Genomic DNA, 24493 nt, shown 5'->3' on the forward strand with positions numbered 1-24493 from the left:
AGGAGCATCTGTCTCACGGTGTGATGCCCGGCACCACCTGGGTGCTCTGCAGAGTTCTCCCAGCAAGAAGGCCTTGCTAAGCACAGCTGTTCATCCTGAACACCCCAGCCCTTAAATAATAATAGGAAGAAATAAGTCTTCATGCTTTACAAACCAGTCTGTGGTACTCAGAGCAACTGAAAACAACGTGCAAGTTTGTAATTCATAAGATAATGAGAAGAAAGGGAGCCTTAAATATAAGTCACAGAAGCATATGTAAGAAACGCAAAAAGGAGCATCGTATCACGTTACGTTCTCTGTGCTCAGCGTATGGGGTGCTGCGGACCAAGCCCAAAGCTGTCCGTGTGCCAGGCAAGCAGTCAAAGTGAGCTACAGCTACAGCTACCATGAAAAGGTGTTTAAGCTTTTGGAAATTTTCATAATAACTTTTTGGAAAACTGTGAATCGTGCACTTGTATGAGATGAAGATGCAGGTGCCCATGCAGGCTAGAAGAGGGCGTCTGAGCCCTGCAGCTGGAGTTACAGACAGTAACAAACTGTCCAGTGTGGGTGCTGGGAAGCAAACGTTGGTCCTCAGCAAGAGCAGTAGGCACTCTTCACCACTGAACCATCTCTCCAGACTCAGTGCTTTAAAATTGTATTGAAGTTGTGTTGTATCAAAAATAATAAAACGCAATGGGCTTTGAGTAGCCAGGAAAAACCTTGAAAATGTCACAAAGTTGGAGAACTCAGTTTACCTACTTCAAAATTTAGTGCAGAGCTACAGTAACCGAGCCACAGAGGTCCTTCCACAAGGACTGACACATGATGACAACGAGCACAGAGAGTCCCAACCTAAGCCTGTCTTTTATGGCCAGGTCCATCTCAGCACGGGTCTGAATACACACGGGATGCTGAGACAACTGGCGATGGACAAGCAGGAGAACGGATGTGACCCTACCTCACACGGCACCCTCAAAACACATCACACACCCAACACGATAAAAACTCTTAAAAGAAAATGTGCGTGTAAATCTAGCATAGGCTTGATCCAGCGATGGTCTCTCTTTTCACTGTTGACACTTACACCAAAAGTACAAGCAACCTAAGCAAAAATCAGATCTACCGGGGGCTGGGAGACATCCAGGCAGGAAGGGGCTTTCTGTGAAAGCCTGAGGCCCTGAGTCCAACACCTAGCACACACACGCAGTGGCATGTACCTGCAGTCCTAGTGCTGGAGAGACCGACACGGGAACTCTAGAGGGTCACTGGCCAGCAGTGCAGTCTCCATGAACTGGTGAACTCCAGATTCAGTGAGAGACCCTGTCTCAACCACCAAGGTGGAGAGCAAATGAGGAGGGCATCTAACTTCAGCCTTGGGCCTCCAAACACATACACAAATGCCGCTCCCCCACCCCAGACAGACAGACAGATACAGAGAAAGAGAGAGAGAGAGAGAGACAGAGAGACAGAGAGACAGAGAGAGAGAAAGACAGAGAGAGAGACAGAGACAGAGACAGAGAGACAAAAACTGGACTTCTTCATCAAAAGTAGAACCTTTTGTACCTCAAAGGTCACTATCAAGGAAGTGGAAAGTAGCCTACAGAACAGGAGAGAATATTTGCAAACCACATACCCAGTGAGGCCCCTATGCCTGGACTACATAAAAACTGTTAAAATTCTACAACAAGAAGACGAGTCAACTTAAAATGAGCAGATACTATGAACAGGCATTTCTCCAAAGAAGTCGTATAAATGGCCATAAGCACAAGAGAAAGACAGGCAGCGGCAGGCGGGGTCACTGGGGAAAAGCGAAGCAACAGGGATACAGTGCCCACATGTCCTAGGATGGCCAGATCTGCAGACAACGGCCAAGCTCTGAAGACGAGGACTGGAAACCATATACAGCGCTGGCTGGCTGGCTGGAGCAGTGCTGTAACCTTTGGGAATGGGTCTGGTATGTCCTCTACAAGTTACAAGAGAAATACCACATGGCTCAGCAATGCCACTCCTCGATATAAAGCCCAGGGAACTGAAAACACAAAAGCCTGCACTTGAAAGTCCACAGCAGCATGTTCAGTACAGCTAGACATTAGAAATAATCACAACTGCCATCCATTGGTGACTGGGTGAATCGAACATGGTGCAGACACACAATGAAACAGCCAATGAGAGAGTGCTTGAGGAAAGTGTAAAAACACACTCAATGGAGGAAGATGGACACAAAAGGCCTGATCACACCAGCATGAAGTGTCCAGAGCAGAAGCAGAGAAAGGAAAGAGGCTGGCAGACGCTGCCCTGAACAGAGATGACAAGTGACAGTTACTGACTGTATTTGGAGAGTGATAAAATGTTCTAGAATTAAGATAGTAGTATTGATGAGAATTACACAATTCTGAATAAGCAACAACACCCCCACTGCCAGGATTTTACACTTTAAAACACTGGTTGTACAGTCTGTGAGTTACTATCAACTTAAATGTAAAGACGTCACACCGGGAGCTACCCCCAGGAGGACTCTGTGCTGCTGTGCACAGACCACGCAGCCCTGCTTTGCCCTTTCCGAGGGTTACGGGAAAGTACCTGGAGCTGACCCGGGCTTGGCACAGGGTCCAAACATTTGCTAAAGAACTGCTGTAGATACTTCAGGGCTTGGCTGGCTCCAGGCCACGGGGGTGGAACACACACAAGAAGGCACTGTCATATCCTAGGGAGTGTACACTGGCTTCTCAGAGTCCATACAGGCTTCTGAGTCTGGTCTGCTCAGAGAACGGGCCTAATGTTCTCAGAGTGAACAGCACCTTGAGATTCCTTTCTATCAAACTGTGAGCTGGTCTCGAGCATCACCTGGTAGGACATTCACTCAGCTATGTATCTGGGTGCTTCTCATGCAAGCAAAGGATGTTCCTATCCTCATCGTGTCTGTTTAAAACTCAACCTTGAAGTTTCTGTCAACCTCGAAGCTTCCTGATGGTGGGTATTATTCCCTCCTCTGGGGTAATCCACCATGAAACAACTTCCAAATAGTCTCCAGCAAAGAAAGGGTTAGACAGAAGGCCCACTACGTCCATGCAACCAGACCTTTCCCCTTATGGCACATACGAAAATATGAGCCAACTAAATGTCAGACCCACTCTGGTGGTTAAACAGCAGACCTGGCCTGTACTCCATCGCACTGACAGAATCCAAAGACCAAAGCAGACAGGCTTTCCAAGAGTCATGGTGCCACTGCACAAGTGTCACCCTAGGAGGGGAAGCCTGCAGTGGGAACATAATACAGGGGATCTGGTCCTGGGAAGAGAAATTGCGGCCCACCCTTCCCCAACTAAGCAGTTTCAAGTTGAAACCTAAAGGATGAGCAGGGCAGAGCGTTAGACTGACAGAGATAAGGAGGAAGACTGCCAGGCAGGGCTTAGGACATGGCTTGGTTGGCAGACCACCTGCTGCACAAGCTTCAGGACCTGAGTTCGGATCCCCAGAGACACTGTGGAAAGCCAGACATGGCAGCATGTGTCTACAGCACAGCCTGGGTGGGAGGCTGAAAGACAGGAGGGATTGAAGGGCAGCGACAGGAAGATCTTCAAAGTTCACTAGCTAGTCAGCCTGGCCATTTGGATGAGCTCTGGTTCAGAGAGAGACCCTGCCTCAAAAAAACAAAAAGTGGACAGCAACGGAGGACAGATACCCGAGGGCCATCTTTGCCTATCCACACAAATATGCACACAACACCCCCCCCAACAAATACATACATGCATATACAACACACATAAACATGTGTACACAACACACACCACACACACACACACTCACACACTCACAGATGAAGAGTTCACAGAATAACAGGGAGAGTAAAACCTGTTCTGAAAAAACTGAAGGGAAAGTCCTTCGAGAGAAGACTTGCACAGGAGACAGGCCAGACACCAGACAGCTGTGACAGGCATTCAGGGAAGTGTGGTGTTACCCGGCAGGCACTGGAAGGGCAAGACCAGGCTGGATGGTAGTGAGACTAGAGTCAGGGACACAAAACAGGACATCACTTAGCATCCCAAAGGAGATGGCAGTGGGCTGATGCAGGCAGATCCAGAGGGACACTTCTCACAGGATAGACTTGTTAATTTGCTGTCTGAAGCGTGGGCAGGATGCCACGGGTTTCTAGCCTGTGAACTTAGCAGACAGCCCACGAGCTTCCTACGATACCGAAAGCTGTAAGAAAAGCAAGATGGGTGGGGCAGGCCAGCACACTCCTGACTCTGGCCTGAAGTAGACACCTTGCTTGCCAGGGTACCCCGCACCGAGCCTTGCCAGCACCCACGCTCTGTAATGGCACCCTGCCTGGGCTGAGCCACCTTACCCTGGTGCTTTCTCTGGGAGAGCCACCTCGGTTGACAGTGGGCTGAAGACAGGAATGCTGACGTCATAGCCCTGCCGGTAAGTCCAGGTAGAAAAGCCGCCACCAGCCAGCAGCGCCCTGCAGAGAAAAGACTTCGGTAAACGTTGAGCAAGAAAGGGCTTCGTGATAAACGCCATGGGAAGGGATGGCAATGACTGAGTCTTAATAAACACAACAAATAATATGAGAGTCCCTGTGCTTGAGAACCACTGATACAACTCTAACTCACGTGCACCACCCGGGCATCAGCTGCTTCCATAACAACAGCTTTGCTCCACTGCCTAAAGCCTTCCCTTACTTTAAAAAAACTGAACTACATTTCTATTTTTTGGTGTGTGTGTATATAGATGTGTGTGTGTGTGTGTATTTGCACGTGTGCATGCACCACAGTACATGAGTAGAGGTCGGAGGATAAGTTGTGAGAGTCTGTGTTCTCCATTCACCATGCGGGGTTCCAGGACAGAACTCAGGTCATGAAGCTTGGTAGCAAGCCCCCCTTACCCACTGAGCTATATTGTCAGCCCCTGTGCTACCTTCTTCGGACATCACTCGCCTCCCTGGAAAGCCTTATTGTAGTGGGTAGCCATAAAACTCTAGCTACACCTTATCCTTTTTAAAATTTTTATTTTATTATTTTTTATGTGTATGAGTGTTTTGCCTGCATGTATGCCTGCAGAGGCCAGAAAGGGTATGGGATCTCCTTGGGTTAGAGTTATACAGACAGTTGGAGCAGCCACGTGGGTGCTGGGAATCAAACCCAGACCCTCCGGAAGAGCAGCCCGTGTTCTTAACCACTGAGCCAGCTCTCCAGCCTCCATACTTTATTCTCGACGGACCTACAGCAACAGGAGTAATGGCAGGTCTATAGGAAGACTGGGCAGTCACTTCTCACCCTCTCCTGGAATCTCACGAGACTCCAGACAAGGAGAGCAGTGGTAGCCGGCAGGTATCACATCTCACACAAATCAGCCCAGACTCTCTGGTCCCTGGACCAGACAGCTCTCCCTCTGCCCTCCCAGGGCTGTGTCGCTCACACAGCCTCCACCAGCTGCCACTGTCCCTCCCAGTGTGGGTCTGATTAATCCATTCTCCCTGGGAAACAGGGATGGGCAATGCACTAGAGCCTCTCTTGGAGTCTGTGGGCACCAGCACGCCTTCTCCCTAGGTAGAAAACACCCACCACATGGTTTTAACTGGGTCCGGCAAGTGCCATGATGACACTGCACCAGACAAAGGAAGCAGGTTTGGGTCACACCACCCTCGGCTGTCTTCTCTCCTAGGGCCCCAACCCATCCACCGAAAGCACTCTCGGGGGTGATTTTGCTAGTTGCACATACCTCGGAGTCTGCGCACAATGTCTGAACTGAGAAACCACATTTTTCTTCTCAATATTGATTGCTACCAATCCCCTCCACACCCTGACGACAACTTATATTCCCTTCTAACGTGGCCAGTCTAAGTTCAGAGACGTTCAAATCACCTCTGGAAATTCCACTCTGTTTGCTTAAGCACTCTGAAACCAAGAACTGCCAAGTGGGGTAACAAGCAGACTCAGAACCTCTCCAGCTTCCTGTCTACTACTTCTAAGATGCAGTATAACTATCCTCAGTACCAACACACGCTCTGATGTTTTCCTGATTAGCATGCAACACTGAATCCATCCAGCATGAACTTGGACGGGTTCCATGGCTGTGATGGCAAGCAGACCCTGCAGGGCCCAGGGCTGCTGTGCAGAGAAACAGACGTGGGTGCTATAGACAGGCACCAGGCAGCATAGGTGAGCCAGCATTGTGGGTGACTGTTACTGTCCGCCTACAGGAAGGGGCGGGGGGGGGGGAGATGGGGGGAGATGGGGGTGGAGTTTTGGAGCATGCTTCCTTTCTCACATCAACCTTCACTGTTACTCCATTATTCTGTTGTGGCCCCAAACACATTATTATGTTGCAGAGGCGTGGGGCAGGTGTGCAGATACGGTGGAGAAGTGTGTCTGAAGCAGGCCTGTGTCATGTGTACACACACACCAACACATACAACATCATCATCTCTGATTGTGATCTCGAAAGAACCTTGATGGCAGGAGGTCAAACTGTCCTCAGGCCAGGCCTGTACTGAGGATCCCCCACTGTAAACCCCAGCCTCTTCAGCCCAGCTTCCCATGGCATTATAATACAGGGTGCCAGCTGCCCCCACTTCACAGGACACATGTTTCACATTGACTGCAGAAAGAACTTCTGAGCAGGACATTCTGTTTTCCCATCACAGATCCCCAAACTGGAGCTCAGTTCCACAAGAGATGGCATCGAAAACCTGTGGCCAGGAAGTCTGAGTTAATGATCCTACCAATTGGCAGGCCAAGGGGTCAATAGGGAAGGTCTCCAGCATGGAGCTAGCCAGGGCTCCCTGACTCTAGGATGCCTCCTCTGTCGCCAGTGCTGAGCCTTGCTCCCACTGCCCTCCTGACTCCCGCACACAAGGAGCTCACAGGCCTTGCTGAGCATTCAGAGTGCCAAACACAGGTGCCTAGTTTATCAATTTATTTAAAGAAGTATTGTTGAGCATGTTTCAGCATGGCACACGTCTCTAATCTCAGCACTAGGGAGGCAGAGAATGGTGGATATTTATGAGTTTGAGGCCAGCCTGGTCTCCTTAGTGAGACTCTGCTTCAAAAACAAACAAACAAAACAACAATTAAAAAGAAATATTGTTGAACAGAGCATGGTGGTGTATGCCTGTAATCTCAGCTTAGAAACCTGCGGCTACAGATTGTGAGTTTGAGGCTAGTCTGTACTACGGAGAGAGAGTGTCTCTCAAAAACACCACCAAAAAATACCATATGGCTGGAGAGATGGCTTTGCAGTTAGGAGTGCTTACTGTTCTTACAGTAGGCTAGGGTTTGGGTCACAGCATGCCCAATTGTCAGTAACTCCAGTTCCAGGGGATCTCATGCCCTCTGGCCTCCAAGGGAACCTACCCACCTGAGGTGCACACAAACTCATGCAGGCACACACATACACACTTAAATAAAAATAAATCTTTGTCTAAGTACTGTCAATATTTTACGTATAATAGTGTTGTAGTTAATGCGGAGATCCACACACGACTGTCTGCACATGTAATGAGGTCTAGAATTTGCTTCTAAATAATTGGGGGAGGAGCACATTCCGAACAGCTGGAGCAGCACTGGACAGGAGGTGAGGAAGCTGAGAGTGGGTACAGAGTTCACTGTGCTATCCTCGCTTCTCTTGTACAGGATTTACGTTTCCCTAACAAGTTCAAATAAATGAATATAGACACCCACAGCACAGCAGAAATGTGTACAAGACATACTCAAAGGAAGACTAATGAAAAGTCAAGGTAGTAATACTCTAGAATATACCTGAGAAAATGAACATTAGTTAAGCATCGAAGAGGTCTAATATGCTCCTACTAAAGTTAAACTGAATGTGGGAGGGTGTGTGTGTGTGTGTGTGTGTGTGTGTGTGTGTGTGTGTGTGTGTGTAAACTCACAGGGGGGGCAAAAAGACTAGAAAAACAAAATAGTTGTGACAGTTTTAATTGTCAAGTTAGCACAATGTAGAATCACCTGGGAAAGGATTTGTAATAAGGAGTTTTCTAGATTAGGCTGGCATGTGGGCATGTCTGGGGGAGAGGAGGTTATCTTAATTATGCTACTTTATGTGGGAAGACCCAGCCACCAAGTAGGGCCACTATTATTCCCTGGGTGTGGGTGTGGATTGTACAGAGTAGAGCATGCCAGCCGAGGAAGCCTGTACCGTTCTCTCTGCTCATCACTGTGGATGTGACTAGCTGCTTCACATTGCTCTTCATGTCCTCACAATGATGGGCTGAAGCCAAATAAATCCCATGAACCCCGTCTCCCCAAAGCTGCTCTGTCAGGGTGTTCATCAGAGAAACAGGGAACAAAACTAAGACACTATTCTAACGGTGAGGCTCTCTCTCTCTCTCTCTCTCTCTCTCTCTCTCTCTCTCTCTCTCTCTCTCAACTGGAAGGAGCAGGCTGTTTAGTTTGATCCCTTACACACTTGCATGCAGCTCAACTCTTGTGCAAAATACCTATGTGTCACATGTACTGTTCCTAAAAATTCTAAGAGAAATAGGAAACATCTGAACAGCATAAAAGATACATTTGGGTTTTGGACTACAGCTCAGTGATTGAGCACTTGCTTAGCACACTGAAGGCCCTGGATTCTAACTCAGTTCAGATCCTTACATTTCTTTAAGCAAAATATCATATAAGCAGACAGGTGGTGGTGGTACATACCTTTAATCCCAGCACTTGGGAGGCAGAGGCAGGTGGATCTCTGAGTTTGAAGCTAGCCTGGTCTACAAAGCCAGTTCCAGGATAGCCAGGGATACACAGAGAAACCCTGCCTCAAAAAACAAAACAAAACAAAATATCATATAAGCAAGCACATCCATGAGTTTGGACTTCAAAGATCTAATCTAATCCACCTGCCTTCTAATTCCAGAGCAGACATCCAGCTCCAGCTGATGCTACTGTACACTCCTCCAAACACACAAGCAAGGACAGAGGACAGAGACTTAAAAACAAGCCTATGACTCCTCCCACACAGAAAGCTACCAAGGCATCAGAGTGAAATGTACGGCAGCCAAGATGGAGGCCAAGTACATGCTGATGAGAACAAGCTCGCCTTCTGGTTCTAACACCCAGGCACCAACCACTAAAACTCCAACAGTCTTCTGCCCATTTGGCACCTTCTCACATTTAACACTTGATTAAAAATAAAGATCAGTGTCACACACAGAGCACACAGCAAGATCCCAGCAGAAGCAAAGTGTCCCGTTGGGCATGGTGGCACATGTCTTTAATCCCAGCACTCAGGAGACAGGCAGGCCATGGATCTCTATGAATTTCATAGCCAGCCTGGTTCCAGGCCAGCTGGGTCTACATCCTGAGACTATGAAATTTTTAAGTGAAATGTTCCCAACAGAACAACAGAACCGAGCCTTCCTAAAGCACACCCCAAACAGGAGGGGTAGACACTGCACCCCAACAGCTCCTTCCTGCCCTCAGAACATCAGCAACTATTCGGGCCTCAGCGAGGGTCCCGGGCCCACATACACATAGCCTATTTCATTTTAACGCCAGTGGGAGCAATCGTTCCCTTAACATTTATGTGATGTTAGTTCTCTCAGTTCTACAACCTTAGAATTTGATTATCCTTCTTCTGCCCGAATTCCTTACACATTTCTGCTTTTCTAGGCGTCTATAAAAGCAGCTCAGACAGGAGGCCAGTCAGGGATAGCCTGGGGGAAGTGCTTGTGCAGACTTGTGTGGCCACACTGCCCTCTGTTGGCCACAGGGCTTTCTGTGTGGCAGCCACACTGCCCTCTGTTGGCCACAGGGCTTTCTGTGTGGCAGCCACACTGCCTTGCTGTCCACAGGGCTCACTACATTATTATGTGTCTTCCAGACAGAAAATCAAAACTGACTGGAGGCAGCCACTTGAAGCCTAGAAGGTTTAGATCAACCATCTGGGCAGACACGTGACACAGTGTGTATTTCCACGGATGATAATGTTAGCCTCTTAGAACACAGCTGGTCTCAAGATGAGACCTCTGTCAGTAACATTGATCTCAAGTTCAGCATCATCTAACAAGACTGTGGAATAAATGAAATCGGCCCACACACTCTAACAACATTCCTGTAACCTGAATACTGTCCTGAGCTGGGGCCAAACTTTCTGCTTTCCTCAAAGCCGTGAGCCAAACACTGACAGAGGAGACAAGCACAGCACCTCATTCTGGAACTTTCCAGGAGCCTTGGGCTAAAGTGAGTCAACTGATGCATGAAAGGGCCGAGAGGTGTAATGAGTGAGCTCGGAGTCAGGAGCATGACCGCTGGCCACCTCTCCCCACTTCGGCCTGTTTGGGAAGCTTTACCAGAAAGGAGGAAACAAGGGAGAGGTGAGTGGGGATGAGAAGTAAGGTGGGAAAAACAGAGAGAGGAGGGGAGGAACTGGCCCATCAAAACACAAGCAGTGATGCCCTGAGCCCCCTGGCTGCCCTCACAGTACAGGCTTCGGGGACCTTTACACATCCACCCTTCTCTCCTCAGGAGCTACGGGACCCCTTTTGGCAAGTGAGCCCCAATTCAGAAAGCATGGATGGACACCATTATCCTGAACCTAACTGGCTTGGGAACTGGATGCTACACTTGAAACTAACACCAGCCCAGACTAGGAAAACAAGACAGTTCTTCGAGCTGTCCCAGGACCCCAGCTCCAACTGCTTCCACAGGTTAACAGCTTCCAAATTCCTGTCTTAAGGAGAGAAATGCCTCAGAGGATTTTCTAGTTTAATAAACAATTCTGATCATAAAATATATCAGGAACCTAATCCCTTATCTATCTATCCATCCATCCATCCATCCATCCATCCATCCATCCATCTATTGTAAGATAGGTTTCTCCCTGTGTAGCCCTGGCTATCCTGAAACAGGCCTCAAACTCAAAGATCCGCCTGCCTCTGCCTCCCAAATGCTGGGATTAAAGGCATGCACCACCTCACCTGCATCTAGGAACCCAATTTCATGGAAATAAATGATTCCTATTTAACTTACCTAATCCTCAGAAATCCATCATAGGACAGCCTCCCAAATGCTCACCTGTCTCTGGGGACATCTAGGGCAGTGTTGTAGTCTGGGGGACCTCCAGGCAACATGTTGAACAGCAGGTGATTTGTTCCTCGATCCCACCTATTGAGAAAGCAAACAATTCAGAGTCCACACTTCAACCATGAAGAAATGAGGGTATGATGACGCTGGATCACATGTGCAAACAGCCCAAGCCTGCAACAGCGCCACCTGCTGAGACACAGGTGTAAGTAGCCACAACAGCAAGGCCTCCAGGTGCAAAGAAACTTCTGAACACCCAAAGGGACAACAGGTTAAAAAAAAAAATACTGGAAAGATGTGTATTTCCAGCTCATCTGCTACATCACCATTTCTGATCATTTAAACATAAAAATAAACCCAAAAACCTGAAACCCACCTAAATGCTCAAGAAGTAAAAGTTGTGCTGGAGAGATGGCTCAGTGGTTAGGAACACTGCCTGCTCTTCCAGAGGACCCAGGTTCTAATCCTAGCACCCACATGATGGCTCACAACCATCTATAACTCCACTTCCAGGGGATCCAATGCTCTCTTATGGCCTGTAGGACACCAGGCACTCATGTGGTCCACAGACATACACGCAGGCAGAACATCCATACACATTTAAATAAATAAAAATTTAAAAGAAACAAATGTAAACAAATTATAGGCAGCTGATTAAATATATACAGAATATCCATAAAGTAGAATAGTACACAACCTTCAAAATTATATAAAAAAAGAATGTGAGGGGCTAGGGAGATGACCCAGTCAGTATAGTGCTTGCCATACAAGCCTGGGGACCTGAGTTCAATTCTCTGCACCTTTATAAAAGCCAGGTGCAGAGGAGCATGCCTGTAATCCCACTGCTGGGGAGGCACAGACAGGAAGATCTCCGGGCTCAATGACCAGCCACCTAGCCAAACCGGCAGGCTCCAGGTTCAGTGAGAGACCTGTCTCAAAAAAAAAAAAAAAAAGGTGATAAAGACACCCAACATCAATCTCTGGCCTTTGCATAGACATTGTGTGTGTGTGTGTGTGTGTGTGTGCATTCTAGTGCTCTCATATGCACATGCACATACACACACACGTGCGCACACATGCACATATACACACACCATTAAATTATTTGGAAAGATATTCACAATACATTATGAGAACACACACACACACACATACACACACACATACCATTAAATTATTTGGAAAGATATTCACAATACATTATGAGAACACACACACACACACACACACACACATACCATTAAATTATTTGGAAAGATATCCACAATACATTATGAGAATTGAAGCTTCTTTGGAGTATGATCACATGATGCCATTCCTGGCCAAAAATGTTCATAATTATACACACATAGCAATTTCATACCAAAAACAAAAAAAGACTGAATAAGCCCACTGAAACAGTAACAGTGGCGGCCTCTTAGAGGCAGAGGATGGAATAAATCTTACATTCCTTTTGCTGAGCTGCCCTTTCCAGGCTTTTCACAGCAAACAGGAATGGCCCGAGTGCCTGGGGCAGAAGGCTGTGCCTTTTAATCCACAGGGAGAAGTACAGGAGGAGAGAGCTTCCCTTAGTTCTAAACTCCACGAAAGCCTCAGGCCACCACAGCCGCAGGATGGCAGCCCCACAGCATTCCATTCATTCGCTCACAGCACAGACCTCCTGCTACACATCAGTCACTCACACACGTGTGAGCTGAAGCATCTGGGGGGCACGTCAACAGGGGACACGCTCCCGTCTCTCCCCGTCCCTCTAGACCGTCCCTTGGGCTCTGGCGGCTAGGTGCCAGGTACCTGGAAAGCTGGGCCAGAGCCTGTGCCGTCTCCTTGATGCGAAGGGGGTTCTGGTTCAGCACGTCTATGGAGGGGACAAAGAGGCAGGCCCGGCTGATGTCATCCGTGTAGTAGTCACTGTCTGAGATCGCCGTCAGCAGCTCGTTGTACTCCCGGGAGATGGTGCTGCTCACTGGGACACCCGCGTCATCCACGTACTTTTTCAGGGGATAGATGTACACCTTGATTTTGTTCTTTGGGTTGAAGCCACAGCGGTAGACATCGAAACACGTGTGCATTCTACAGCTGAGGTCCCCCCGCTCCGGGATGGGGCTGGCAGCTGGCAGCCTGACCACCGGCACTTCCCGGATGCTGCGCTTCTCCACACCCCCGTCGCTGGAGGACTCGATGGAGTGGGGCCAGAACTGGAACACACCTGTGGCGATGAGGCCCAGGAGGACGATGGAGAAGAGGGTGACGTAGTAGAGCCGATGCTTGGTCTTCATTCTGGGGATGAGGGCGGGACCCCGGATGTTGTACTTGACTGACGCGCACATGACGACACAGATAGCCTCCTCCTCACACACCTGGTCAACAAAGACAAACGTGGGAAAAAGCAAATGTTTAGGATGGCAATCAACACCCTGAAAGGATTGGATCGTTCAACTTTTAATACGTTTATTTACTTTCTCTCTCTCTCTCTCTCTCTTTTTTTTTTTTCCCAAAACAAGGTCTCATATAGCTCAGGCTGGCCCTGAATTTGCTACATAGCCAATGATGGCCTTAAACCCCTGATCCTCCTGCCTCTGTGTCCCAAAGTCTGTGATTATAAGCACAGGGCATCAAAATGACAAGATTTTTGACACTGCTAATGTATGCAAATATGTATTCTTACATATAGGATAAATTTAATATTTAATGCTATACATAAATATATAATATGTCATATATAATATAAAATTATAGCTATGCCCTATTTATATTCATCTTTTAAATTTATACTTATCTGTATAAGTATTTTTGCCTGTATACATGTCTGTGTACCATGTGTGTGCCTGGTGCCCATGGGGCCAGAAAAGGACATTGTATCCCCTGGAACTGGAGTTACAGATAGTTGTGAGCTTCCAGGTATCTGCTGGGAATGGAACATGGGTCCCCTGGAAGAGCAGCCAGAACTTTTAACTGCTGAGCCACCCTTCCAACCCCAACCCTATGTATATCACTTTTAGCATAAGCCAAGAAATGTTGGGCCCTGGGAAGGAGGTGCTGACCCAAGAAGAAAAATCTAAAACAAAATAACTACAGATACTTATTTTGAAACATTCACCTGACCTAAAGTGATAGTTTACTTGGACCAAAATGATGCTTTGTAACTCTAAAATCAGTTTCCATTCATTCACTCACTAGGTACTGTGATAGAGACAAGGTTGACCGCACCTAGAGGAGCCTCCAGCCTAGTGAGGGAGAGGAAGCCAAGGGATGCAGAGTGTGGAGCTGGGTCAGGGGCATCTCAGAAGAGCAGCCTCCATCTTTAAATTTAATTCATGTTGGTATCTTATAATGAAAGCAAAGGCTGGCCCGTTTCACTGAAAAGTATACAAGTGAACCCAGCAGGAGAACCAAAGTAAGGGGAAGAGGAGGGGGGTGGGGGGACAGAAGAAAAGAGTCACTGTGGTCAATCCAGATGCTGACAGCTCCTCCCATCCATGAATATGCACAGCAGCACTTTGCAACTCAAGAGCAGAAGCCCAGTCCCTTCCCTGCAAGTCCCCACAGTCTGTCACATAGAGGACATTCTGAGACTTTGAGCCTGGGTCCCAAGAAACCTCAGTTTCTACAACTGTCCTCTTGGGAACTCTTACTACACAAGAGTTTGAGCAACCAATGGATGGTACCCTCAGATATCCACACTGTCCCCATCAAAGGCCACATGCTCATTGTCACTCTAAGCCACTGCGTTTCTGTGGTCAGTTACACAGCAGCAGAAAAAAATCAGTAAACATCAAGGGCTGAGACAGAAAAGAAACCGCTCAGTGCTCAGCAAAAAGGCAGGATGCTGGCTAGTCTTAGGTCAACTTGACACCAACTAGAGTCACCTGAAAAGACAGAACATTAATTGAGAAACTGCATCCATAAGAGCCAGCTGTAAGGCATTTTCTAAATTAGTGATTGACAGGGGAGGGCCCAGCCCATTCATTGTAGGTGCTGCCATCCCCGGACTGGTGGTCCTGGGTTCTATAAGAAAACAGGCTGAGCAAGCCATGGGGAGCAAGCCAGTAAGCAGCATCCTTCATGGCCTCTGCATCAGCTCCTGTCTCCAGATTCCTGTCCTGTTTCAGTTCCTGCCCGCATGGCGTTTGATGACAAACTGTCATATGGAACTGTGAGTGAAATAACCCTTCCCTCCCCAACTTGTGTTTGGTCACGGTGTTCTGTCGCAGCAATAGTAACCCTGACTAAGACAGGCACACTTGCCCTGCAGACCATTACATAAGGTGCTTACCAAGCCAGCTTCCCATTGCTCATGCCCAGGTGCTGTGGGTGGGACACAGCCTGGAGTGTGATGGATGGCTGCTACAGACTGGCCAGGGATTGCAATGAGCCATGCTGGCATTTCAAGTAGAAGCCCCAAACTACAAAGGGCCCCTCAAATACCGATTTGCCAGGGTAACTTTGAGCACAGAGGGAAGTTACTGAAAAGCCCAGAGATTCGCAGCAGGCTTATCAGTCATTTTCACTTTGGCTAAATAGAGGGCCCCAGCCCCACCCCATCACCGCACACCCTGGAAGACTTTCCAGCCCTTGAATATTGCAGCTGCAATCACTGCCAGTCCAGGTGGGAGGGAAATGTGCCATTGTCAAAAGTGATTTCACTCAAATCTCTGAGACCATGAACCAAAGTATGCCCAGGAATCAGGACTAACATGCAGAAGTCTATCCACTTACGCTTAAAGATCATCATCTTTGGGATATATGTGTTAGCCACTCAATAAATGCTAAGTGCCTCCATAGCAGGAATAGGAGTTCCAGAGGTATCACCTCTCTCACATCCTAACAGTCACCGCACTGGCCCCAGGCCCAGTGTGTGCTATGGCTCTGCCTCCCCGGATGGCCCCCAGGGTTTGCAGAGAGGAAGAGTTGAGGCAGACAATGTACCCCACCAGCCCATGTGCAAACTCTCCCAACAAGCTCTCACGGTCTACCTCAATTCTAAGTCAGTAGTTACCAAACGCCACAAGGTAAGCACCCAGGGGGATTCACGGCCCGCCACTGCAGCTCATCCTTGTTGGTCTAAATGACTTGGAGAATCCACCACTGAGCAAGGTGGCCAAGGTAGCTTATTGTGTATAGTCAGCCTGAGACTTTGCTAACTTTAAACTAACTCCTTTCACACAATGGTTTTCCAACCTGTCAATTCACACTATGAAATCCACTTCTGGGCCAGAAGACCAGAGAGGCTGCCCTCAGACCACTCCCTCTGTTCCCCCAAACCCAATTCTCAGGGTCACCCCTAGCACTGCAACAGAACACCAGCTGCACCCTCATCTTCCTGCTGTCCACGCCTCCTATGGATCCCACAGACCGTCTCCCTGGCCTCCTCTCCCCACCTTGTAGATGCAACCCAGCCCCCAACTCAGACAGATACCCCCTACTCGACCACAGGCCATGCCCCCCAGAAGACTAGGTTGGCTGTCCGGGGCCTTCTCCACTCTCTCTGTTACCTCAGTCCCAATTTTCCGGGTTTCCCCTAGCACTGTAACAGACCATCTACCCCTGGCCTCCCCTTCCCCTGTCTCCAACACCAGCAAGCATTCCCCTTGAACACACCAGGAAAACAGCCAACACACAGCCAACACACTCTGAAAATCCAGAGAGGAAGCAGAAACCAAGGAATAAAACAGCTACCCAACAAAGACAAACCCAGAAATCGGCAGCTAGACCTATGATCACCCCAAACCTAAATGCCTAGAAGCAAGAACACAATCAGTAACAGCCAGGGCAACATGTCTCCACCAGAGCCCAGCCATCCTACTGCAGCAAGCCCTGATATTCCAACACAGCTGAGGCCCAAGAGGAAGACGTTAAAACCAACTATATGAAGATGATAGAAGTCCTTAAAGAGGAAATGAATACATCCCTTAAAGAAATCCAGAAAAAAACAAACGACTGCAAGAAATAAATAAATCTCTTAAAGCCAAGAAAAAACAAACAAACAGTTGAAGAAAACAAATGAAACTTCAAAATCTGAAAATGGAAATAGAATCAATACAGAAATCACAAACTGAGGGAATTCTGGAAATGAAAAACTGAGTAATGTGAACAGGAACTACAGAGACAAGTTTCACCAACAGAATACAAGAGATGGAAGAGAGAATCTTGGACACTGAAGATACCATAGAAGAAATGGATTCATCAGTCAAAGAAAATGTTAAATCTAAAAAGTTCCTGACACAAAACATCCAGGAAATCTGGATGAAAAGACCAAACCTAAAAATAATAGGAATAGAAAAAAGGAGAATTTCAGCTCAAGGCCCAAAAAATATTTTCAACAAAATCATAGAAGAAAATTTTCCTAACCTGAAGAAGGACATGCCTATAAAGGTACAATAAGCTTACAGAACACTAACACTTAGAGACTGGACCAGAAAAGAAAGTCCCCTCACCACATAATAATTAAAACACTAAACATACAGAACAAAGAAAGAACATTAAAAACTGCAAAGGAAAAAGACCAAGTAATATATAAAGGCAGACCTATTAGAATTACACCTGACTTCTCAATGGAGACTCTGAAAGCCAGAAAGGCCTAGACAGATGTGCTGCAGACTCTAAGAAACCAAATATGTAGAGGGGAGCTGGCTGCCCCTCTACACTGCTCTAGAACCATGGCCTAGTCACAGCACAGCAGGTCAAGACAGCCTGGTGAGTCCCCGTTTACCATCCGCTATGGGTACCATGTCTGCCTGCTGTCTGTGGCTAAGGACACCACCTGGCCACTGATACTACAGAGCTCTACCTTTCTCAGGAACTTGGGAACCCAGCTCTTTGGTACCATGAAAGCCAATCCCAGCCTGTAGGGGGTCAGTGCTGAGCTTACGTCTCAAAGGTACCAGCCCCTCCCTGGCCATTCCATATTACCAGAGTGCCAGCCCCTCCCTGGCCATTCCATATTACCAGAGTGCCAGCCCCTCCCTGGTCATTCCATATTACCAGAGTGCCAGCCCCTCCCTGGTCATTCCATATTACCAGAGTGCCAGCCCCTCCCTGGCCATTCCATATTACCAGAGTGCCAGCCCCTCCCTGGCCATTCCATATTGTCAGAGTGCCAGCCCCTCCCTGGCCATTCCATATTGCCAGAGTGCCAGCCTCTCCCTGGCCATTCCATATTACTAGAGTGCCAGCTTCTCCCTGGTCATTCCATATTACCAGAGTGCCAGCTTCTCCCTGGTCATTCCATACTACCAGAGTGCCAGCCCCTCCCTGGTCATTCCATCTTACCAGAGTGCCAGCCTCTCCCTCGTCATTCCATATTACCAGAGTGCCAGCCCCTCCTTGGCCATTCCATATTACCAGAGTGCCAGCCCCTCCCTGGCCATTCCATATTACCAGAGTGCCAGCTTCTCCCTGGTCATTCCATATTACCAGAGTGCCAGCTTCTCCCTGGTCATTCCATATTACCAGAGTGCCAGCTTCTCCCTGGTCATTCCATACTACCAGAGTGCCAGCCCCTCCCTGGTCATTCCATCTTACCAGAGTGCCAGCCTCTCCCTCGTCATTCCATATTACCAGAGTGCCAGCCCCTCCTTGGCCATTCCATATTACCAGAGTGCCAGCCCCTCCCTGGCCATTCCATATTACCAGAGTGCCAGCTTCTCCCTGGTCATTCCATACTATCAGAGTGCCAGCCCCTCCCTGGCCATTCCATATTACCAGAGTGCCAGCCCCTCCCTGGCCATTCCATATTACCAGAGTGAAGGGAGTGGACTCCCCCAGAGGCTGGCTGAGCAAGCAGTGTTATCTCTAGCCTTGAGTAACAACCTATCTAAACTATCTGCCTCCCCAAACTTCTAATGGCTTCTTCAACACTGCCACAGCAGTCCTGATACCTCCCCTCATTTACTGGAGGCCAGAGTTTCTGGCCGTGGCTTCTACTAACATTCTGAGTTAGGTAACTCTCTCATTGGGAAGCTATTATACAGATCATAACTGCTTCAGTAGCACCCTCAGCCTCTACTTGGTGAAAGCCAGACCTCTAATAGTAACCACCAAGAGTATACCCAGACATTGCTAAATACCCCTGAGGACAATGAACTCACCCCAGGATGAGAAGCAGTGGTTTAGGTCATGGCTGCATCCAAGCTTCAAGCCTGTCCAGCTTAGGACCAGCTCCTGATATCCAGCTGGGTCATTAACTCTCGATCATGAGAAAATGTACCTGCCTCCACACCCTGTACATCCAGTTTTATAGCCCACCACTCCACATACTTCCCCCAGCTGCTGTTTGTTAGTCCACACAGCCAGGTCCTGCAGCCACAGACATCTGAAGACTCCCCACTTAGGGAAGCTGCCATCAGAGAAGGTGGAGGCCGACCCTGAAGCAGATAAGCCGTGCTGAGCAAAGCAACTGCCCAGGGATGGCTCTGCACGGGCTAGCCTGGGCAAAGCAGCTGCCCCAGGGGTGGCTCTGCACGGGCTAGCCTGGGCAAAGAAACTCTCCTCTACCTCAAAGACCTGCTGCCAGGCCGGAGATTGGGGAATCCTGAGAATCCAAGTTCTCAGAGTCCCCAGCCTCTCCATCCCAGGACTTCTTCCCACTGTGGCCTTGACCACAGATGCCAAGGCTGTGTCTTCACCTCCTCTGCAGTTCCGCCATGATGATGATTCAATCTAATATGATCATCGCATCTGCGCCCAGCTGCAGGACATATTGCCACGGAACCTCCCGTGTTTCGTGATGTGCCCTGAGCTGGCATCTGACTGCCCAGAACCTAGCATTCTCTGATATGAATGCTCCTAAGGAAGATGCCAAGAGGCAGCCAATGCCACTACCCTTCCATCACCACAGGCCATACTCTCTCAAGAGCTACAGCCACCATGCTGGGGCTGCCTCCCTCCCACCTGGAGCTCACCCCAAGCTGCCCCGTAGGAGTCCTATGGCTGTTCCACTAGAGTACAGGGGTTCCTGATGCCTTGCTTTCTACTGCTGGAGGGGTCCTTGCTGCCATCTGAGGGTGCGCAAGAAGGCCTCAGGACATGTTCTCAGGGCTGCATGCTAGGGCATGGTCTAACATGGTCTGTGTTCTGCCAAACTGGGAAAAACAACATGAGCGTAAGGAGCTGGCAGGAGAAGACTTCAGAAAACCCAGAGCGAAGCCAGAAAAGGGAATGGCCAGATCACTGAGCTCAGCAAACAACTAAGTTCTGCTAAGAGCCCCGAAGATTCAGACAGAACACACTTCAGAACCAACCGACTGACAGGGAGCTGAGGCACGATAACTCCAAACCAGCCTGGACAGTACACTCTTCCTGGCTTACGGAAGCCTTCACAGGCTGGTTCAACACCCAGCGTCTACACCAATTCTGAGAAAGAAAGCTGAGGATGTGCAGAAGCACTTGGGTCAGAACAAACACTCAAAATAAAAGAAGTGGGGGGCGCATGGCAACAGGGCTACAGCCCAGGGGCAGAGTGCTGGCTGAGCATGGTCTAGGTCCCCAGCAATACAGTAATAATAATAATAGTAATAATAATAATAATAATAATCAGCACCTACTTGGAGGCTCACAGCCATCTGGAACTTCAGTTCCAGGGGCTCTAATGCCCTCTTCTGGCCTCTGCAGGCACTGCATACACATAGTACACGTGCATGTATCTAAGCAAAACACTCGCATATAAAATAAAAGTAAGTAATAAAGTAATTAAGATTAAGAAAATCAATAATTAATTAATTAATTAATCCAGGCTGGTCAGGAACTTGTCATCCCATTCTCACCTTCTGAGTTCCAGGACAGCAGGCATGCACACCCCACTCCAGTTTATGGGACTACTGGAGAGCCAATCCAGAGCCTCGTGCATGCTGGGAACTCTACCAGCCGAGCTACATCCTCCACACAGCCCAGCCCTGATAAGCCTGTGCTGAATCCCGTATAAAGTATCCATCTAGGCTGAAGCCACAGTCTGCCCAGTTTCACACCATGACCTGGATCACAACAAGACTTTCAACACAGACCCTACAAATTATCATCCTTCAAACCCATTAAACTCCTCCCCTCCAAAAAAAAAAAAAAAATGCTGGGCCCCTTCATCCCGCAGTGGAGACTGAGTCACTGGAAGTGACTGTGACATCTATCATCCACCATCAGGGTGAGACACCAGGTTCCTGGAATTGCTTAGTCCTAACACTGGCTGGAACCACCTTTCTTCCAAGCCCCAGTCAATCCACTCAGCACAACGTTCCAAGCCACAATTTTTTGTCCTCTTAGGCTTTTTGGAGATGTCCTGAGTGCTGAACTCCCACAGCCACCACTACACTGAATTTAGCCTAACTCTTCTGGAAACAAAGTAAGCAAATAGACACAAACTCACAATGCACAACCTTGCCTGGCAGGATAATAATTACGGTTCCAGTGTGGCTAACTACCTCTAAAAACGTAGTCTAATATAAAGATACTGTTTGACTATGGCATTACATCACAGGGAATACATTAAGTACCACTTACTCCACACATCTGTTTGAAGCACTTTACACGTATACATTCACTCAGTCTTCATCTTCCTGACAGCGCTGTGTGACAAACTTCTGAACCTCCTGTGGTAGAGAAAAGTCAACAGCAAGGCTAAGAACCTCCAGGGTTCCACAACAGAACCTCAAGGCCGGGATTCAGGGCCCAGCAGTCTGGTTCTTCAGATGACAACCCATCCACACAGGCTAGTGCACCCAGGAGGCGTCAGTCAGGGAAAGTGATTGCGATGAAGATCAACCGTGTGCTTTATTACCATGAATAGCCTTGAGCTCCGGAACACACAAAGTTCAGTTCAAGGACTTAGAACATTTGGTCGATTTAAAAGAATTGAAATGGACATGTCCCAATCTCGACAACATCCACAGACCAGTAAGTGAAAGGGCCCTTCTAGACTGGCACTTCCTAATAAAGGACACCAAGCCATTATTTGACTCTCAGAACTGGATACTGTTGCCACCATCGGGAACGCATCTCCCAACTATGCTGAGCTCCCGGTCCACGCTCAGAGCCAATGGGTCGTGGGCCATCCTCCTCACCACGTCCCTGGAAGCCACCGGCCCGGGAGAGGCAAGGTGCAAGACCTCCCGGGGAAGATTGGAATCCCTCAGCGCCCGGTGAGAGCAGGAAGCAGAGGTCCTACGAGGCGCACGGGCCGGGGGGAAGAGGACACAGATGGGGACTCATTGCAAGCGCTCCTGCAGATCCCCGGGTTCCCCGAGCCCAGCCCTGAGGCCCTCCCGGCCGGCCCGCGCTCACCTCGGAACCGGCCGCCTCCCGCTCGGCCCCGCGTTCCGTCACCGGCTCTTGCCGCGGGCCGCGAGCCACGGCCGCCCGTGTCGGGTCGCGTGGAGACGGGAGGCAGTCGCCGGCACCAGGTCCGCGGGAGCCGGACGGGAAAGCGGCGCAGGCCTCCAGCTCCGGGCAGCTGACACGGCGCGCACTGCGCATGCGGAGGGGTCGTGCCGCGCCCCCGGCTGGACAGGAGGAGTCAACGCAGGCGAGCGTCCCTGCCCAGGCTCAAAAGCGTGCCCAGAGGGAGAGCCAAAAGGCAGGCACCGAGCTCCTGGGGTGAAACTGTCAAAAACCGCAAGCATTTTGGTCGGGCATGGTGGCTCAGACCTGTAATCCCAGCACAACAGGAGGATCACCCACTAGTTCGAGGCTAGCCTGAACTACATAGTGAGACCACCCTCAACTATACAAAGCATTTTCATGCACACAAGGCAATTTGGCAGTACCCATCAAGATGTAAAAACGCCCTGGACCCGCAATTCCAACCAACCTTCTATGCAGTTTACCCTACGGGAAGTCTCTCCACTTCTTGAAACATTCACCGCACTGTTTCTAATAATAAGACAGTGGGAGCAGCGAAATTAATTAGGAAATAATTTGAGGATGCATACCTGTCAGCAAGGTAATATCTTCAAGACATGCTAATAAGAAACCAGTGTCCTTAGCAAGGGGCAAGCTCAATCACTTTTGGGTAAAATGTGCTTGTGCGAAAACAGGAGAAAATGTGTAAGTGGATGCTTGTGTCCAGGCATAAATATAATATTTTTCTGGAAATAAAATCCAAGAAGCAGTTACAAAAAAATTGGAAGTAATTGTAGCAGCAGAAATGGAGGCTCTTTATCTCATGCATAGTAGCATCTGTCACAAGGCAGCAAGTCTAAAATAGAAAAAAAAGTGACTGATGTTACTGAAAGGTTAATGAAGCCACTCTAGCTGGGCTTGCCTTTGCCGGGCTGTAGTTCTTGGTCTGGCCACAGGATGTGAATATTTTGGTCCTGGTTGTACTTTAGCGCCACCTAGTGGACATTATTACTTATAGCTTAAATATCCACTGAGATTACGGCATCTGGAGACCTATGAAGGCTTTCCTCACCAGCAATGATTTCAGTATTTGGGGGTTAGTATCTTCTTGTTACAGACCTAGGGAGATGGGTACACGAACAATCTAGGGACAGAAGCTTCTTTCTACATTCTCTTCCCCCACTGAATGGGTGACCGTAGGGCCAATGGCCAATACTACCACAGCTAAATTCCTGGAACACACTGGCATATATATATATATATATATATATATATATATATATATATATATATATATATATATATATCTTTTTAAAAAGACAACTTCTACAATTTTATTTTTTTATTATGTATTTATCTGTGTGTGAGAACATGCATGAACATGCATGCAGAGGCCAGAAGAGGGCATTGAATGCCCTGGAGTTATGGGGAGTTGTAAACTGCCTGATGGTGCTAGGAATTAAACTCATCTCTCCAATCCAAGGTTTTCCTTTTTAAAAGCAAGTCAACAGTAGCTATCTTCACTGGGAGACTTTGTCCTTTCTCATCAGTTTCCTTTGTATTTATGTGTATTTTAAAGCATGTTTTTAAAAATGATTTATTAAATGAGAATTTACTGTGGTGCATGTTGTCTTAGTTAGGGCTACTAGTGCTGTGAAGAGACACACGACCACAGCAACTCTTACAAAGAAAACATTTAATTGGGGTAGCTCGATTACAGTATCAGAAGTACAGTTCATTTTCATCATGATGAGGAGCATGGCAGCGTGCAGGCAGACATGGTGCTGGAGCTGAGAGTCTTACATCTTCCTTGATAGGCAGGCAACAGGAAGTCGACTGACACACTGGGTGATATCCTGAGCATAGGAAACCTCAAAGCCCTCCTCCACAGTGACACACTTCCTCCAACAAGGCCACACCCACTCCACCAAAGCCACAGCTCCTAACAGGGCCACTCCCTATGAGATTATGGGGGCCAATTACATTCAAACTACCACACGTGTTAACCATGGACCTTGGGTCACATTTTATAGACTTAAGCTTGTATAGTGCCGGAATATGGCAAGCGTTCAGTGTTTACTGAGTGAATAAAAGGTGCTAGGTTCATGGAAGAGCTAACTAGGAATAAGACAGATGTACAA

The 24493-nt window shown here is 48.3% G+C and overlaps 1 protein-coding gene across 2 annotated transcripts in view; it reads right to left on the bottom strand.

The window, feature by feature from the left end:
- The window catches only part of Ext2 (exostosin glycosyltransferase 2), a 136368-nt gene extending 113907 nt beyond the window's left edge, over window positions 1-22461 (bottom strand). Inside the window, exons 1-5 of one of the 2 annotated variants that reach the window (XM_059260984.1) lie at window positions 22296-22408; window positions 21516-21604; window positions 12819-13384; window positions 11019-11108; window positions 4331-4447 (exon numbers count right to left, since the gene is read on the bottom strand). In XM_059260984.1, the coding sequence (XP_059116967.1) occupies window positions 4331-4447; window positions 11019-11108; window positions 12819-13384; window positions 21516-21524 (782 nt within the window). In that variant the 5' untranslated portion in view covers window positions 21525-21604; window positions 22296-22408. Of the gene's footprint in view, window positions 1-4330; window positions 4448-11018; window positions 11109-12818; window positions 13385-21515; window positions 21605-22295 lie in introns of both variants that reach the window. The other variant, XM_059260985.1, reaches the window with a different exon arrangement.
- Between the last annotated feature and the right edge of the window lie 2032 nt (window positions 22462-24493).

This window comes from Peromyscus eremicus, chromosome 4 (assembly GCF_949786415.1).
Source record: "Peromyscus eremicus chromosome 4, PerEre_H2_v1, whole genome shotgun sequence".
NCBI classification, from domain to species: domain Eukaryota; kingdom Metazoa; phylum Chordata; class Mammalia; order Rodentia; family Cricetidae; genus Peromyscus; species Peromyscus eremicus.